General features: G+C 53.5%; 1 protein-coding gene across 1 annotated transcript in view; it reads left to right on the top strand.

The window, feature by feature from the left end:
* The first annotated feature begins 14,227 nt into the window (after window positions 1-14,227).
* Window positions 14,228-19,295, top strand: part of KIAA0232 (KIAA0232 ortholog) — a 78,383-nt gene continuing 73,315 nt past the window's right edge. Inside the window, 3 exon segments of the mRNA XM_049781644.1 lie at window positions 14,228-14,307; window positions 14,499-14,742; window positions 17,428-17,448. Of these exon segments, the coding sequence (XP_049637601.1) occupies window positions 14,228-14,307; window positions 14,499-14,742; window positions 17,428-17,448 (345 nt within the window).

Genomic DNA, 19,295 nt, shown 5'->3' with positions numbered 1-19,295 from the left:
AAAAAAAAAAAAAAAAAAAAAAAAAAAAAAAAAAAAAGAAAAGGAAGGAAGGAAGGAAAGAAGAGAGGGAGGATGAAGAGGAAGCTGGGAATGAGGGGCTGGAGTGGCGGTGCTAGAGGTAAGGCTTGTCTGCCTTGCAAGCGCTAGCCTAGGACTGATTGAGGTTCGATCCCCCGGCATCCCATATGGTTCCCCCAAGCCCGTAGCAATTTTTTGTTTTTCTTTTTTTTTTTTTCGTTTGTTTTTGTTTTTTTGGCCACACCCGGCATTGCTCAGGGGTTACTCCTGGCTGTCTGCTCAGAAATAGCTCCTGGCAGGCACGGGGGATCATATGGGACACCGGGATTCGAACCAACCACCTTTGGTCCTGGATCGGCTGCTTGCAAGGCAAATGCCGCTGTGCTATCTCTCCGGGCCCAGTAGCAATTTCTGAATGCATAACCAGGAGTAACCTCTGAGTGTCAACGGGTGTGGCCCAAAAAACAAAACAGGGAATGGAGGGTCTCATTAGACCTCATACTACAACTTTTACTCGGGAGTTTGACCTGTCCCCATGACCCAGTTTCCACAATCAGAGATGAATGGGAGGTGTTGGGTGACATTCTGGGGCTGAGCTTGGCATGGGCATCTGGTAGGCAACACCCAGTCTAGCCCCAAGGTCCAGCAGAAGCGGTGCTGTCCCTTGTCAGGGTCTGTGGGTGAGGCCGGAGGTGGCTCTTTCCACATAGCCTCCTGCACCTGTGACATCGGAGCCGCCTTCATCACTTGGGACCAGGCTCAGGGCCTGACCTCTCCCAGAGGCTCAGCTTGTTTTGTCCTGTCCCAGCACCCACATGGGGGAGGCTGAGTGAGGGGCCTGGGCTGTTGCCAGGCACACAGGGCATCAACCATGTCCAAAGGCTCAGGAGAGACAAGCCAGCAGGGCCCCTGTGTCCTCTGCCTGGAAACACTGCTTGGCCCTGGTTGCTCGGCTAGGCCACACCCTGAAGTACCTGGTGGCTTCTCCTGGCATCCTGCTCAAATGTGGCCCATGGTGGTGCTGGGTGGTGCCTCCTGCAGTCTTATCACTCCAACCCTCAGATCCCCTTCTAATAAGATCCGGGGCCCTTTGTTGTCACAGCCAGAAACAGGGATGCAAGATGTTTTTTGTTTCAGGGTCACACTACTCGGCTGTTCTCGGAACCGAGTCCTGACTCTGTGCTCAGAGACCTCTCCTGGTGGGGTTCGGGAGGCCCTATGGGGGCTGGTGATCAAACTAGCATTCATGGGATGCAAGGTCAAGTGCCTTCCTCTCCCTGTTTCTCTGGCCCCATCACCTCCTCATTCTGGCTCACCTGGGCCTAGGCACCTTGTTTCTCTCCCTCCTGCCCCGCCAGTATTCTGGCCCCCACAGAACCCAGATCCACACCCTCCTTTATTTTTGTTTGTTTTGGGGTCACACCCAGCAGCTCTCTGGTTACTCCTGGCTCTGTGCTCAGAAATTGCTCCTGGCAGGTTCAGGCCTATGGGATGCCGGGATCAACCCTGGTCAGTCCCAGGTCACCCATGTGCAAGGCAAATGCCCTACCGCTGTGCTACTGCTCCAAATCCCACACCTTTCTTTTAGACATTCAAAACCGGAACCCCAACACCTTCTCTTTGCTCCTTCAGGGCTGCACCTGTTCAGGGAGCCAGGGAATGAGCCTGCCCATGAGTGTGGAGGTCGTTCATAGCGGCTGCCCACAACCCTGGCAGAATAGCCAACAGCAGAACAAGTGCTTTAGCCAGTACCCATTTGCTAGGCCCCGTTTTCCATGCTACTTCGTTAGGGGGCTGGAGCATACGGTGTTGGTGTCTGGGGTCTGTGGATCATGGGACACAGAATGTCCCCATCTCTGTTTGGACCTTCCCCAACAACAGCACAGCCCCCCTCACGTTGCCCAGAACCCCAGAATCCAGAACTAGGATGTGCATTGCACACAGTTCTGACCCCACTACAACCTGTTTCCTGATCACCCCGGGATGTGGGGGATGCACAGTTCAAAAAAAGGGGCATGGTCCAGGCTGTGGGCACAGCTCTGCAGCCCAGTGTGGGCACCATCAGGGCTCACCTGCCTCCAGATTATTCTCACACACTCACCCTTGCACACACTCAGGCCTGGCAAGGCTCATATTCAGGCAGTGACCCACTTTCCTGCCACAGAGGCATGCTCAGAGTCTTCCCAGGTGTTGTTCTGAGCAGGGAGGCCCGGAGCTCACAGGCTCGGAGGAGCAAGGGGGAGGTGGGGACATAGTACCCTGATTTCCTTAGAAGAAATGGGTCCGGGCCCCTTTCTCATCTGGGGAGGCTCCGGGCCCCAGATGACAGCTACTGGGTGGATGGAGGCCTGGAGACCCCCGTCTGCCCACCAGGGAATGTGGAAGACACTCAGGCCTGTGATTCCCACTTCCATGATGGCCAACGTCAAGTTGAGACACCTCCAGATGCATCCTGTGTGTGGGGCCGGGTCTCCCTGCTGGATCCTGCGCAGGAGTGGTGCTTTTATCCTCCCTGTTCTGCACCGTGAGGTTCTCTGAGTTCTCCCTGTGCTGAGCAATGGGGTCTGTCACGTCACTGCTGCTGACCCAGGTTGTGACTGCTTTGACAGAGCGTGCAGATAAAGCTGTGGTTCAATCCCTGGCATCCCATGGGGACCCCCGGGTCTGCCAGGAGCGATTTCTGAGCGCAGAGCCAGGAGAAACCCCTGCAAAGCACCACTGAGTGTGGCCCCCCAAAAAATAAAGGGAGCAATGGTGAACTCAGTTGGGTGAGGCAGGGCACCGCCTGGCTGGTGGGCAGCCTCAGGGCCATGCTGGTGTGGGAGTGTGTGACCCTTTGCAAGGACTACGGAGTATGTGACCCCGGACATCACAACAGTCAAGGGAATGTGGCAGAAAATGTAGAAATAGGGCCCAGAGAAATAGCACAGTGGCGTTTGCCTTGCAAGTAGCCGATCCAGGACCTAAGGTGGTTGGTTCGAATCCCGGTGTCCCATATGGTCCCCCGTGCCTGCCAGGAGCTATTTCTGAGCAGACAGCCAGGAGTAACCCCTGAGCACCGCCAGGTGTGGCCCAAAAACCAAATAAAATAAGGGTCTGGATTGTCCTGACAGGACGGAGGGGTTGCGGGGGAGGGGGGCATTTGCCTTAAACACTGCCCTGGTTCAATCTCAGGCATCCAACAGGGTCCCCCTGAGCACTGCCAGGAGTGATTCCTGAATGGAGAGCTGGGAGAAACCTTAAGCACTGCTGGAGTGGCCCAAAACAAACAAAACAAAACAAAATAATAAAAGAGAATGTTAAAAAAAAAAAAAGAGAATGTTGAGATAAATAGCTGGCCAGAGGACAGCTGATAGGACAGCAGGGAGGCCATTTGCCTTGCATGTGCCTGACCTGAGTTTAATTTCAGGCTTTCCATTTGTTCCCTGAGCACTGTTTGGAGTGAGTCCTGAGTGCAGAGCTAGGAGTAAGCCCCGAGCACACTGAATGTGGTCCAAAACAAAACAGAAACATTTGGGCTGAAGTGATAGTAGGGTACTTGCCTTGCATGCACCTTACTGGGGTTCAATCCCTGGCATCCTATATAGCCTCCCGAGCACTGCCAGGAGTGATTCCTGAGTGTAGAGCCAGGAGTAACCACTGAGCATCACCAGGAGAAAAAATATAAGAAAGAGAAAGAAGGAAGAGAAAAAGAGAGGAAAAGAAAATGAAACAAAGAAAGAAAGGAAGGGAAGGGAGGGAAGGGACAGGGAAGGGAAGGGAAGGAAGGGAAGGGAAGGGAAGGGAAGGGAAGGGAGAAGGGAAGGAAGGGAAGGGAAGGGAAGGGAAGGGGGCCCGGAGAGATAGCGGCGTTTGCCTTGCAAGCAGCCGATCCAGGACCAAAGGTGGTTGGTTCGAATCCTGGTGTCCCATATGGTCCCCCGTGCCTGCCAGGAGCTATTTCTGAGCAGACAGTCAGGAGTAACCCCTGAGCACTGCCGGGTGTGACCCAAAAACTAAAAAACAAAAAGAAAGAAGGAAGGAAGGAAGGAAGAAGGAAGGAAGGAAGGAAGGAAGGAAGGAAGGAAGGAAGGAAGGAAGGAAGGAAGGAAGGGAGAGAGAGAGAGAAAGAGAGAAGAGAGAGAGGAGAGAAAGAAAGGAAAGAAAGAAAGAAAGAAAGAAAGAAAGAAAGAAAGAAAGAAAGTAGAAAGAAGAAAAAAGAAGAAAGAAAGAAAGAAAGAAAGAAAGAAAGAAAGAAAGAGAAAGAAAGAAAGAAAGAGGCTGGAGAGATAGCATGGAGGCTGCTGCCAGGAGCGATTTCTGAGTGCAGAGCCAGGAGTAATTCTGAGCAAAGCCTGGTGTGATCCAAAAACAAAAAAGAAAGAAGGAAGGAAGGAAGGAAGGAAGGAAGGAAGGAAGGGAAGGAAGGATAGGAAGGAAGGAAGGGAGGAAGAAAAGGGAGGGAGGGAGGAAGGGAGAAAGGGAGGAAGGGAGGAAAGGGAGGAAGGGAGGAAGGAGGAAAGGGAGGAAGGGAGGGAGGGAGGGAGGGAGGGAAGGAGGGAGGAAAAGAGAGAAAGAAGGAAGGAAGGAAAAAGGAAGGAAGGAAGGAACATTTTGAGTTAAGTCAAGGCGAAAATGGAAGGTAGGGGGGCCCAAGAGATAGCATGGAGGTAAGGTGTTTGCCTTGCATGCAGAAGGATGATGGTTCAAATCCTGGCATCCCATATGGTCCCCCAAGGCTGCCAGGAGCGATTTCTGAGCGTGGAGCCAGGAGTAACCCCTGAGTGCTGTGGGGTGTAATCCAAAACCCAAAACCCAAAACCCCCCCCCCCCAAAAAAAAAAAAAGAAGAAGAAAATGGAAGGTAGGAGCAGAAGCCGGACTTGGGCTCCATAAAGGCCTCTCTGGCAGTGTCTGGGTCTGTGCCCTGCTGCCTGCCCCACCCCTCTTGAGACACACTCACAAATGCATGCATGGAACTCTGACAGGTGCCCATGAACTCAAACACACAATGCCAGGCATGAGCACTGGGACACATATGTATGGATGCACATCCAGGAATATTGACACATGTGAACACAAACACACATTCGCTCTTATTTTTATTTTTATTTTTTTTAGTTTTTTGGGTCACACCCAGCGTTGTTCAGGGGTTACTCCTGACTGTCTGCCCAGAAATAGCTCCTGGCAGGCATGGGCGACCATATGGGACACCGGGATTCAAACCAACCACCTTTGGTCCAGGATCGGCTGCTTGCAAGGCAAACGCCGCTGTGCTGTCTCTCCGGTCCCACACATTCGCTCTTACACCCAGTGCAGCACCCTGGGAATCAGCCCTGAGAAGCTGAGGATCGGCCAACAGCAGAGGAGGTTTCATCCCAGCTGTGCCTGAAGGCCCAGAAGGGACGGAAAGTTCTGGTCCTGGGAGCCGACAGCCTTGGGCAGGTCCAGGGAGAGGAAGGAAAATGGGTCAGCATGCTGTGCTGTGTGGGGCCAGCAGGGACAGGGAGCTGCTCGAGGATTCGAGGCCCAGAAAAAGCCACAGCCTGAACTCGCCACAGCCTGACCCAAGTGTGGCCCCGTTTCCCACACCAGCTCTCTGCAAAGGCCACAACAAGCCAAGAACACCTCCCGGAAGACCTTTGCATAATCTGAGTAGGCACAAAGGAATCCGGCTGGACAAGCAAACAGGGTGCTGGGCAGAGGGGCTGTTGGGAGACTCTCTCTCCCTCTCCACTCTCTTTTCTAGAGTTCTCTCCTCTCCCTCATCCTGTCTCCCTCTCCTCTTTGCTGTTTTTCCCCATCTTTCTGTCACTGTCTTTTTCTGTGTCTGCCTGTCTTTGTTTCTCTTTTTTGGGAGGGCCACATCCCGCAGCACTCAGGGCTTACTCCTGGTTCTGTGCTCAGAAATCGCTCCTGGCAGGCCCGGGGGCCATATGGGATGCCAGGAATTGAACCAGATTCTGTCCAGGGTTGGCGTGCAAGGCAAATGCCCTACTGCTGTCCTATCGCTCTGGGGTCTCTCCCTCTCCCTCCCCCTCTTCTTTCCCTCTCCCTCTTCCTCCTTAGGAAAGGTGGAAGGAGGGTCAGGGCATATGACATGATGGCTCCGTGATTTATGGTATGTTCATGTTGGTCAGCCATGCACCTCATTTCAAGGATTTCATTGTTTTGGAACTGAAATTTTAAACTTTGAGTCCCTCCCAGCCTGGTGGTGGTGAGGGGAAGGGTCAGCTGTGTGCAAGGCATGCGCCTTGCCCTGCTCTGTGCCTCAGGCTGGAGGTGATCTGACCTTGAATTCCCCATTCCCAGAGGCCAAGAATGGTCCAGGGGGTAAGTGCCTCATTTCAGGCTAACATGGATGGGACTGTGGGGAAATGCTGAGGGCCCACTGTGACTCCCCAAGATGCCAGTCTGGCTGAGGACCCAGCTCTGGGCTGCAGCATATGTCCCGCATCAGCCTGTTCTGCTGAGAACCTGCCCATAGGCCCTGCTCAGCAGGGGGCAGTTAAAAATAGCCTGTGGCCGGCTGTGGGCAGTGGTGGTGCCTCTCTACAGGGTATGGGGGGGGGGCTGCAGGAGAGGCTGCCGGCCCGGAAGGGGGAGGATGCCCAGGGAAAAGAAGCGTGTGCAAAGTGCACATGGGTCCAGAAGCTGGGGGGGGGGAGTGATGTGCAGAAAGAGGCCCTCGGGAGCCAGATATATAGCATGGAGGTAGGGCATTTGCCTTGCATGCAGAAGGGACAATGGTTCAAATCCTGGCATCCCATATGGTCCCCTGAGCCTTCCAGCAGTGATTTCATTTTTTCTTTTTTTTGGGTCACACCTGGCAGCGCTCAGGGGTTACTCCTGGCTCTACATTCAGAAATCGCTCCTGGCAGGCTCAGGGGACCATATGGCATGCTGGGATGCAAACCTCTGTCCTTCTGCATGCAAGGCAAATACCCTACCTCCATGCTATCTCTCTGGCCCCCCAGGAGTGATTTCTGAGCACAGAGCCAGGAGTAACCCGAGTACCTCTAGGTGTGACCCAAAAACAAAAAACAAAAAAAGACCAGCACAGATCAGTGTAGACCGTGTGACCAGGATAGGCCAGTGGACACCCAGCATAGACCAGCTTGCCCCTGCCCCCACTCAGCTGTCAGATGCAGGTGTCAATTTTTGGTAGGACCCCTCTTGGCCCCCACATTCCTTGCTGTGGACTCTGGTTCCAGCCCCAAGTCTGAAGGAACGGTCTGTTACTCTTTTTTTTTTTTTTTTTTTTTTTTTTGGGCCACACCCGGTAACCGCTCAGGGGTTACTCCTGGCTATGCGCTCAGAAGTTCTCCTGGCTTGGGGGACCATATGGGACACCCGGGGGATCGAACCGCGGTCCGTCCATGGCTAGCGCTGGCAAGGGCAGGGCAACCTTACCTTTAGCGCCACCCAAGACCACCCCCCGGCCCCACGGTCTGTTTCTCTTGGCATTTCCAGGGGAAGCGCCTCCTCAGATACATGTGGCTTGGACTGTGGTTAGCTGGACAACACCCCTGGGTACTCTTGCCTCCTCATATAAAAAGCTCAACCTGAGGGCCAGAGAGATAGCTCAGCGGGTGATGCCATTTGCTTTGCACACAAGTATACCCAGGTACTGTACCCGGGTTCGAATCCACTAGCAATCCCATATGGCCCCCCTGCCTGCCATGGAGTAGTATTTCTGAGCGCAAGACTCCAGGTGCACCTCTGGAGGCACCGCTGTGGGTTTGGCCCAAAAACAAAAACAAATAAACAAAAAAGACCAGCACAGATCAGTGTAGACCGTGTAACCAACATCGGCCAGTGGAAGCCAGCTTATACCAGCATAGACCAGTACACATCTAATCAGACCAGCATATACCCCCATTACCCAGAGCAGACCAGCACAGACCAATCTCTGATTCTCTGAGTAGTTATAGCAGGCCCAAGCAGACAGTGGGGCAGAAGGTTCCCTCAGGCTCCCAGAGGCTCGGGGCCAGAGTGGTGGTAGGGAGTTTGCCTTGCATGTGGCTAACCTAGGACAGGCCGCAGTTCGATCTCCTGGCATCCCATAAGGTTCCCCAAGTCAGGAGCAATTTTTTTTTGGTTTTGGGATCACACCTGGCAGTGCTCAGGGGTTACTCCTGGCTCTATACTCAGAAATCACTCCTGGCAGGCTCAGGGGACCGTATGGGATGCCGGGATTCAAACCACCGTCCTTCTGCATGCAAGGCAAATGCCCTATCTCCATGCATCTCTCCAGTCCCCAGGAGCGATTTCTGAGCGCAAGCCAGGAGTAACCTCTGAGTGTCAGTGGTGTGGCTCAAACCCCCCCCCCCCAAAAAAAAAAACACACACACTAAGAAAACAAAAACCAAAAACCCAAACCAAATAGAGGTTCGACCTTATCCCAACTGTCCCTCCAGGCTGATGGGGGATTGGGGGCAGTGATCTCCAGAAGGCCACTGAGCCACGGGTTTGGTGTCTGCTAGTGTGGCATCTTGGAGGGAAAGGCTGCTTTGCTTTTACTTGAGAATCAGGGCAATACTTCCGAGAGGTGACTTTGCAGCTAAGGCAGGAGAACAGAGAAACCAGCCTGTATGTCTGAAGAATCACCGGGCAAAGGCCCCGGGCTAGAACCAACCAAATCTTTCAGATTATCCCAATCTAGCTGCCCAGACAAGGAAACATTTAACAAAATTCTTTTTATTTGCTTATTTTTGGACTTGCCCGTCAGTTCTCAGGGCTTCCTCCAGGATCTGCATTCAGGAATCATTCTTGGTCAGGATAGGAGGATCCTATGGGATGCCGGGGATAGAAACAGGGTTGGCCGCGTGCAAGGCAAACACCCTCCCTGCTGCTGTGATATTGCTCTAGCTAGCCCCTCCCTCTCCTTTTTCTTCCTTCCTTCCTTCCTTCCTTCCTTCCTTCCTTCCTTCCTTCCTTCCTTCCTTCCTTCCTTCCTTCCTTCCTTCCTTCCCTTCCCTTCCCTTCCCTTCCCTTATTCTACTTCTTCTTCTTCATCTTCTTCTTCTTCTTCTTCTTCTTATAATTCTTCTTCTTCTTCTTCTTCTTCTTCTTCTTCTTCTTCTTCTCCTCTTCCTCTTCCTCCTTCTTCTTCTTTTTTTTTTTTTTGATTTTTGGGTCACACCCGGCAGCACTCAGGGGTTACTCCTGGCTCTCTGCTCAGAAATCGCTCCTGGCAGGCTGGGGGAACCACATGGGATGTCGGGACTCAAACCACCATCCTTCTGCATGCAAGGCAAATGCCCTACCTCCATGCTACTCTCCTGGCTTCCCCAAATTAATTTTTTTTTTTTTGGTTTTTGGGCCACCACCTGGTGACGCTCAGGGGTTACTCCTGGCTATGCGCTCAGAAGTCCACTCCTGGCTTGGGGGACCATATGGGTCGCAGGGGGCAGATCGAACCGCGGTCCCCTCCAAGGCTAGCGCAGGCAAGGCAGGCACCTTACCCTCTAGCGCCACCGCCCCCGGCCCTCCCCCCAAATTATTATTAATATTACATATATATTTTTGTGGTTTTTGGGCCACCAACCAGTGGTGCTCAGGAGTTACTCCTGGCGGTCTGCTCAGAAATAGCTCCTGGCAGGCACGGGGGACCATATGGGACCACCCGGGATTCGAACCAACCCCACCTTTGGTCCTGGATCAGCTGCTTGCAAGGCAAACGCCGCCTATGCTCCTCTCTCCAGGCCCCCCAAATTAATTTTAAGGGTGTATTTTTCTTCTCTAATCTGTATCGTTCTGCACCCTCCTGCTCCAAATGAATTCACCTCCATGGTGAAGCCCTTCTTCCACTTGTTTAGTGTTTATAAAAAACGACTGTGTGCAAATGAGAAAAATGGACGGACTCCCCTATCTCTGTCTCTGTCCTCTTACTTTGTTTTCTTTCTCGGCAGTCTATCTGATTTGCCACTATTTAAGATGGGACACTGTGGGCCGGCGAAGGTGGCACTATAGAGGTGTCCTGCTTTGCAAGCACTAGCCAAGGAAAGGGACAGCCGGTTTCTATTCCCCGGGTCCCATATGGTCTCCCCAAACCAGGGTCAATTTCTTTTCTTTTTTTTTTTTTTTTTTGGTTTTTGGGTCACACCCGGTGGTGCTCAGGGGTTACTCCTGGCTGTCTGCTCAGAAATAGTTCCTGGCAGGCACGGGGGACCATATGGGACACCGGGATTCGAACCAACCACCTTTGGTCCTGGATCGGCTGCTTGCAAGGCAAACGCCGCTGTGCTATCTCTTCGGGCCCAAACCAGGGTCTATTTCTTTTTTTTTTTTTTTTTTTTTTGGTTTTTGGGCCTCACCCGGCAGTGCTCAGTGGTTACTCCTGGCTGTCTGCTCAGAAATAGCTCCTGGCAGGCACGGGGGACCATATGGGACACCGGGATTCGAACCAACCACCTTTGGTCCTGGATCGGCTGCTTGCAAGGCAAACACCGCTGTGCTATCTCTCCGGGCCCCAGGATCTATTTCTGAGCACTTAGCCAGGAGTAACCCCTGAGCATCAAACGGGTGTGACCCGAAAAACCAAAAAAAAAAAAAAGATGCGACACTGTATCCTTTCATAAAATGATGAATGACACAAACTCACTAGCCACATACAGAATGTGGATGTTGTGCGGGACTGTATTCGAGGTCTGTACCATCCCTGATGTGGGAACATGACGCCCTCACCACTTTGCTCTCTGTGAACTAGGATTTCTCACCCCATTCGGTCCATCTGTCTCTCTTGCAGAAGAGAGGGAGGGCCCTGGCAGGGGTCTAGGCATAGGTCTGGTGCTCAGGAGCAACTGATGGAATGAAAGTTCCCCCCACCCATTCCTGAGATGCATTCTGGTTGGGGCTAGGAGAAAGTGGGGCCAGGGGTCAACCCCAGGCCTCAGAGCTATTTTCCTTTTTATTTTTGTTTTTTTGGGTCACACCCTGCAGTGCTCAGGGGTTACTCCTGGCTCTGTGCTCAAAAATTGCTCTTGGCAAGCATAGGGGACCATATGGGATGCCGGGATTTGAACCATTGTCTGTCCTGGGTCGGGTGCGTGCAAGGCAAGCGCCCTACTGCTGTGCTATCTCTCCAGCCCCTCAGAGCTAGTTTCAAATTCAAGCTCTGCACCCACAGAGGCACTGTAGTTTGCAGGGAGGTCGAGTTTGATACCAGCTGCAGCATTTGGCTTGGGGGAATTTGGGTCCTGAGCTTTCTCACCAGGACCGTGCCTTGCTCCGGATTCTCGGGGTTTGCAGAGATGCACTGCAGGCAGATTGTCCAGGGCAGGGCAGTCCTTGGGTGGCCCCTCCAGGAGGCCCAGTACTGCAGGGTCCAGCAGGAAGGACCGACTGAAAAGGTGTTCCTGCTGCCACAGCCCCACAGCCAGGATCCCCCAGCTCTGCACACTAAGTAGGTGACCTCCCTGGTGCCTTCCTCTCGGGGGACTTAGATCAACTTATTTGCCTTTTTTCTTTCTTTCTTTTTTTTTTTAGGGCAGGCTCCAGAATCTTCATTTAGGGAAGGCGAGTGGGTGTGAAGTGACTGACTGGGCTGCAAAGGTCACCGCGTATATTTGGCTTCCACTCCAGAAAGCACGCAGATGGCTTCATTTGTTGCCTCCTTTAAGGAAAAGAGCCTTGTCACGGTGCTTTAGCTTCTGAATAAGCCTTCTTAATTTATTTATTTTTAGGTCGCTGCCAGCGATGCTCAGGTCTTTGCACTCAAGAGAATCATTCCTGGCAGTACTGCAGGGGAGTGGGGGACCATGTAGGATGTCGGGGATCAAACCCGGGCCCGGTTGGGTGCATGGCAAGGCAAGCAACCTCTTTCCCAGCTCCGTTTTTTGTTTATTTATTTTTATGATTTTTCGTTTTTGGGTCACACCCGGTGGCGCTGGGGGGGAGGCGTTTACTCCTGGCTCTGTGCTCAGAAATAGCTCCTGGCAAGGCAAAGGTGGGGGGAACCATACATTCTGGATCGGCTGCCTGCAAAGCAAATGCTCTACCGCTGTGTTATCTCTCTGCCCGCCCCCTTTTTTAAAGTCGTTTTATTTGGGGGCCAGAGAGCATGGAGGAACGATTTCTGAGCGCAGAGCCAGAAGGAACCCCTGAATACTGGCAGCGGAAGAGGGGAGCAGGCTGACTGGTGGAGGGGGCTGCAGCGGGGGTGACACGGGTAAGGGAGCGCTCGCTCGCTGCAGTCAGTTGAGCCGGTTTCCCCTCCCACTCAGGGGGTAGTGGGTAGGTCTTTTATTTTGGTGGGGGTTCCTCTTGGCTCTACACTCAGAAATCGCTCCTGGCAGGCTCGGGGGGGGGGCCATAGGGGACGCCGGGACTCGAACCACCGTCCTTCTGCATGCGAGGCAAACGGCCTACCTCCGCGCTATCTCTCCGGCCCCAGGGTTGGTCTTGAAGTCGGGGCACTAGAACTCGCGCGGGACGGCGCAGGCGTGAGCAGAGCCGGGCGGAGGCCCGGAGACCTCCGGGGCGTGGCCAAGACGACTTCGAGGGCGTGGCGAAGAGGTCGAGGGGCGTGTCGGAGGCGCGACGTCACGCGGCGCCCAGGCGGAAGGATCCGGCGCGCTGAGGCCGGTTGCCGGGTAACGGAGCGGAGCGGTCTCCCGCCCTCCGCCCTGTGGCGCCGGCAGCCGCCGCCGCCGCCGCCGCTTGACGTCAGGCGCAGGCCAGGCAGGCCCCACGGAGCCCCGCGGCGCGCGAGAGGCCGCCGGGCAGGTACGGCGGGCGGGCGGGCGGAAGTGAGGGAGCGAGGGCAGGGCAGGGACGGGAAGGAGCCGGCCTGAGGGAGGGAGCGAGCGAGCGAGCGAGAGCGAGCCTGAGGCGGCGCCGCCTTCCCGCCTCCGGGGCCCGGCCTGACCTGAGGGCGGGCGAGCGGGAAGGCCGCGCGATGAGTCCGCACAGTGGCAGCCCCGGGGGAGGCCGAGCTGCCGGCTGCCCGACTTCCGGCGTGGGGCGCCTCAGCGCGGCCCGGCCGCCGCGTCGCGTCCTCTCCGCTCCTCTCCTCGGCGTCCGCGCCCCTCCTCAGTCAGTCAGCATTGTCTCCTCAGGGCCCCCGGGGTGCGCGCGGGGTGGGCGGGGCCACCTGGACGGACGGGCGCGCCGGCCAATGGGCGCGCGCGCCGGGGGCGGGGCCTCGCGACGGACAGGCGCGCCGGCCAATGGGCTCGCTCGCGCGCAAGGGGCGGGGTCTCTGGCCGGCCGACGCGGCTGAGGCGAGGGCTGGCGCGGCACGGCGCGGCGCAGGGCAGCGGGCGAGCGAGCGAGCGAGGTAGGTTCGGCTCTAGGTAGGTGACGGGCGCCGGCGGGGCAGCCCGGGCCTCCCCGCTCAGACGCGGCCTCCTCCTCCCCGTCCTCGTCCGCTCGCGCCTGCACCCGCCTCGTCGCCACGTGCCGCCGCCGGGACCGGGCCTGCCCAGCTTGGGGGTCCCCCCCTTCGCCTGACGGACCGACCCCCCGGAACGCCTCTCCTCCTCCCGTTAGCTCCGTGCGTGCTTTGCCCTCAGTCGCGACCTCGGGGCCCGGGTGGTCTCGGGGGACTTGGCGTCGAGATGGTGCCGTCCAGTCCGAATCCCGTCAGAATTCATTCAGTCCGAATCTCTCGCTCTCTTCCTCAGGGTTGTGGGGCGCTGGGCTCGCTTCCCAGGATCTCTCTGCTGCTGTCTTTTTTTTTTTTTTTTTTTGGTTTTTTTTTGGGCCACACCCGTTTGACGCTCAGGGGTTACTCCTGGCTATGTGCTCAGAAATCGCCCCTGGCTTGGGTGGACCATATGGGACGCCGGGGGATCGAACCGAGGTCCTTCCTTGGCTAGCGCTTGCAAGGCAGACACCTTACCTCCAGCGCCACCTACCCGGCCCCCTGTCTTTTTTTTTTTAAATCGTATTTGTATTAAAAAAGACTCTTAGGATTCATATTCGAACGCTCTTTCGGTTTGATGACGGGCAGCAGATCGACGAGGCAGGTCGGGTGGGGGAGCCGCCTGCAGGTCCCCGCCGCCGCGCCCGCCCCAAATCCCTGAAGTCAGGCCGCTTCCCCGCGACGTGACACTTTGGACACCCCGTGGCGGACCCGTCCACTGACTTTGCGTGGACGTGGGGAGGAACAGCCCGTCTTGTCTGTCCCCTGGGCATCCTGAAGGTCACCGTAGCCTCTCTCGATTTTCTGCATCGCTCCCGTCTCCCCTGGGGCTGCAGAGCCTTGTGCCCCTTTCTGGGTGGAGATGCACGGTGTCTCCCCATATTTCCCCCCCCCCCCACCACCACCCGTGGTGTTGGTGCTGCTGCTGCCTCACCTACATCGGTAAGCTCCTTCATTTGGGTGAGCACTCACTGCTGATTCAGTCCGGTTGCAGGTGCTCTGCCGCCTCCCAGATGCCTTCCTTGGGCTTGGGACGCACTGGCTTGGACACCGGCTCTTTTCTTTCATCAGGAATCGCTGGTTTGGCTGCTAAAATCTTACAGAAATGGACGAACTTTTAATGCTATTGGAAGTGCCAATGGAGTTACAGATTACCGCCCCCTCCCTCGACTCGTGGTGGTGGTGGTGGTGGTGGTGGTAGTGGTAGTGGCCGTGGTGGTGGCCGTGGTGGTGGCCGTGGTGGTGGCCGTGGTGGTGGTGGAGACGATGGAGACGTCCCCAGGACCACTCCTACCAGGGCTGGTGGTGCTCTGGTGCATGTGGTCGCGGAGATTCAAATCAAGTTCTATTCGAATCAAGTTCACAGCTGCACAGGAGGTACCTTAACCTCAGGTCTGCCCCTCTGGCCTAAAAATTTTTTTTTCTTAAAGCAAAGTGAGGTTCTTACATATGAACATAGGCAAAGCTCTATTTTCAGGTCATTAGCTTAAGTTTTACACGGTTGCAAACCTGGAAGGAAATTTAGTGGGTTTTGGGTACTACTCTTAATGCTCTTGTCTATGAGTGCTTGAATTTGCAGCTGCAGTTTTCAGAGGCATTAGGATTATTCTTTGGTTTGCTGTGTGGAAAAGTACTGAGCCCGTTTTCTCCCTGTTTTAACAGCATTTGACTTGGAACAGGAATGGCCTCAGAGCCTGCGCTCTTGTCTGTCACTGGGAAGAATGAGGGGTACCTGTCTGATTGTGTGTTTGTTGTGATCAAGTGCCGGAAGGACCCCTTCAACTGTTTTGACATGTCCAACATACTAGAATATATACAAGCTAGAAAAGAAAATACTCGTGTGAACATACTAGAATAGCGCTCGGATGTCGAAGCCCCGGGCTCAGTTCTTGGCTTCGAGCCTGGCTTCTAGGATGTTCTGTGCCCCTTCCTGTCCACTGTTGCTCTGCTCCTCCGGGCTTCTTCACCAAACACAAGAGAGCTTGCCAGCCTCTGGCGTGGAAAGCTGCTGAGCTGTCTGTTTGGAGCCGGGAGTCCAGAACCCTGGCCCTAACCTTCAGGACCAGCAGCTCCTGAGCTAAGCCTGGCGAGAAAGGGCGTCTGTCCCCTAGCGTCCTGCCTCTGCTGCCTGAAACAAGCCAGACTGCACTCCTGCTCTGTCTGCTTCTCTTCTGCTTGTTATCGAGAGCATGCTTTTTCATGCCCACCCTCACGCATTTGTTTGAGAAGGTCCACTTAGAACTGGGGAAAATGGTTCAAGCAATCTGGTCCACTGCCCAGTAGCAGGTGGTTCCCCAACACCATCAGTGAGTCCCCAACCACAGGCTCAAATGAACTATTCTCAGGCCAGAGAGATAGCACATCGGTAGGGTGTTTGCCTTGCACGAGCCTACCTGGGATGCACCTGGGTTTGATTCCGGCATCCAGCCTGCCTGTTCCTCCAGCCTGCCAGGAGTGATTTCTTTTCGTTTTGTTTTGTTTTTGTTTTTGAGTCACCCAGAAGCGCTCAGGGGTTACTCCTGATTTTATGTTCAGAAATTGCTCCTGGCAGGCTTGGGGGACCATATGGGATGCTGGGATTCGAAACACCGCCTCTCTGCATGCAAGGCAAACGCTCTATCTCCATGCTATCTCTGGCCTGTCAGGAGTAATTTCTGAGCACAGAGCCAGGAGTAACCCTTGAGCACCTCTGGGTGTGGCCCAAAAAAGAAAATGAAAAAGAACTATCCTCTCGAAATCCCGGCAGAAGGAATTCTTGCTTCCAGTATGGCCTGTTTCCGGGTGTGCGTGTGTGTTGCTGCCCTCATGTCAATACTATGTTCAAAGGTTTAACCATGCGAATGTTTGCTGAAGTCTGTACACTGCTTTATGGAGTATATTCTTTTTTTTTTTTTTTTTTTTTTGGGGTTATTGGGCCACACCTGGAGACACTCGGGTTACTCCTGGCTATGTGCTCAGAAATTGCTCCTGGCTTGGGGGACCATATGGGATGCTGGGGGATCAAACTGTGGTTCATCCCAGGCTAGCACTGGCAAGGCAGATGCCTTACCACTTGCGCCACCACTCCGGCCTCTATGGAGTATATTCTTAGAAGGAATTTCAATAACAAAAACCCTAGTGCTAACCATAGCATTCAAATGCAGTTTGAATGTTGAAGACAATACTTAGAATATTCCTTTTGGTTATTTTATTTGTTGGTTATTATATTTATTGGGTGCCTGATAATACCAAGTGGGGCCGACTATCCTGTCTGTCCCATTTGCCCTTCGTTTTTAGGTTCCCTTAGCCTGCTTGTCTTCCTGACTGAAGGCTGCATCTTATATCTTCAGGAGAGAGGCAAGCAGAGCACAAGTTCCAGAATTATCTGGATGCTCTGCTGTGAAATAAAATGATTTACCAGAGGGGAGCTTTGAGGAGTGGTAGAATGGGATGTGGTGGTTGGAGAGTATCACAGTGTCAGTGCTTTGGTGGGTCCTTTAAGGTGCCCACACTCCCTGAGCTGTGATGCTCCTGGTGAACGTGATGTTTTTTATCCTCAAAATCCAGGTGCGTCCTCAGCAGATTACGTGGTTTTAGTTGTTGTTTGGGACGCCGTACCTGGCAGTGCTCAGGAGGTTACTCCCTGGCTCTACGCTCTGGAATCACTCCTGGCGGGTTCAGCTGACTCTTGAGATGCCACGTATTGAACCAGGGTGGGCCACATGCAAGGTCAAGCACCTTCCGAACTGTATTAACACCCCAGTCTCTGGCTACATTTAAAAAAAAAAAAAAACACTTTTGGAAGGAGGCTAGAAAGACATTGCAGCTGGTAGGACTCTTGCCTTGTACCTAGCTGATCCAGGTTAGATCCCTGGGATCCTGTATAGCCCTCTCAGCCTGCCAGGAGTGATCCCTGAACAGTGCTGGGCATGAGCCAAACTCCCTACTCCCCAAAACATAGTTTTGGAGAGGAAAATTTATTGAGTTTACTTAAAAAGTGGGGACGGTACTTATTTAAGGGCAGTAGACTTGGACTTGAGAGGTTGTGTCTCGGTTCATTCTCATTGTGTCTCTCCTCCCCAGCCCACCCCCAACTCCGGGCAGGTGAGTGGAATGCCTCTCTGGTCTGGGTTTCGCTCTTCTGTGGAGCAGGAGTTTTGCACGGTCGGGTCGCCTCAGGTGCCTGACAGGATGCCAGCACTCGGGCCTGCTTTGCTTGGCTGGAACTTGTCCTGCTATTCTCCTCCTCACCCTTGTCTTCCCTCACACCTGAGGGGTGTGCCCTGACCCTCATGTCTTCTTCCACCCCAGAGTTCCCACTAGCCCCTGGCCCGTTGGGGATTAGTGTGAAAGGGTGAAGAAATTGTTCTGAGACTGTTGTCATCTGGCCTGGGCCTCTGTGTCACTTCATCTCTGACTGCCTCGCTCGTCACCAAGGGTTTCAACATGAGACCTCTGCCCGCTTGCCTGGTTGTCCTGGCTGTTGGTTGTCTTCTCTGTTTACTCTGCAATCTCCCTCCGGCCTTTTTCTCTGTAGAATCTTTTTGACCAAGGACTTTTTGTTTGTTTGTTTGTTTTTTGTTTTTTGGGTCACACCCGGCAGCGCTGAGGGGTTACTCCTGGCTCTATGCTCAGAAATCGCTCCTGGCAGGCTCAGGGGACCAACCTTCTGCACGCAAAGCAAAATGCCTTACCTCCATGCTATCTCTCCAGCCCCAACTGAGGACTTTTAAGAATTCCTCCTCCTCTGAAAGTCTCTTTACCCGGTTTGCAGACTCAAGGCTCAATCATCTCACAATAATTCCTTCTACTCAGCTATTTTTGCCTTGTGCTTATTAATTTATTTTTTACCTGGCGGTTTTTCCTATATTCCTTTCTTGAGGGAAGAGAGGGAGAGCTTGTTTATTGCCCATGATCATCTCCGAGTGCTTTGTAACCTTTGCCGAGTATCTGTTCTTACATGTTTGACTCAAATTTTGAGTAGCTTTCCAGTCTGGGGCTAGGGGCTTATTGGCTTTATGGGTGGTGGATCAGGTGCAGTCAGACTGGGCCCAATGCTTAGTAAAAGTTTAGTGTTTTGTGGCTGGGTCAGTCGGTTGATTGTAGGTGCTATTTTCTTATAACTGTAGGTTCATTTCTGGCATATGTTTACAAAGGGAAAATATTGGAATCTACATTGGGGAAAGGAAAAGCTTTGATGGAGAGGGTTTTGCACTTGTAGATTGGTGATGGTGGGCTTAAAGTATTCCCAGGACAGGTCTGTCTGGAGGTGAGTAGGTTTTTGGCATGTGACGGACTTAAAAAAAGACAATGAAAACCGGAAATTGTCTAGTACTTATATTTTGGAGAGCAGGCCAAGTGGTGATGTTAAGGGACCTAGGGAGCACTCCCAGTGATAACTTGGTATTTTAATGCTGGGGCCTGAGAATCCCCATGACCCAGCAGTACTCAGGAGATCCTGGGGTGTCAGTTTCCACCTGGGTTCTGTGAGGCCTGACCAACTGATTTCCTATCTTCGGGTTCCAAATTGTCAAATTTTATTCTATTCGTTTCTTTTATTCAGTAAAGCAAGTATTTTCATTTTAATAGATGATCTTGTAATTATTCATGAGCAATAAACTCTGTTTAGTATTTGGAGTGGTAACTAAAACTTTGTTTAGTTTCTGGGCCACACCCAGCTGTGCTCAGGACTCACTCCTGACAGGGCTGGGAGATCAGACCTGGGTCAACAACAAGCAAGGCAAGTGCCCTGCCCCCTGTACTATTGCTGCAGTCACTGGTTGAAATAGTTTTTAACTCATTTTCAAAGATTTTCTTTCCTCTGTCACTGTGCTTTCTTTATGATCCTGTCTCTTCCTTTTAAAAATAATTTTGTCTTAGGGCCACTTACAGTGGAACTTGGAGTTCCTTGTGATTCTGCGCAGGCTCAGGGATCACTGCTGGTATGCTGG

The sequence above is a fragment of the Suncus etruscus genome, chromosome 10 (assembly GCF_024139225.1).
Source record: "Suncus etruscus isolate mSunEtr1 chromosome 10, mSunEtr1.pri.cur, whole genome shotgun sequence".
Lineage (NCBI taxonomy): Eukaryota > Metazoa > Chordata > Mammalia > Eulipotyphla > Soricidae > Suncus > Suncus etruscus.
Note: the sequence above shows the minus strand (reverse complement) of the source record. Positions and strands in the feature narration are given on the sequence as shown.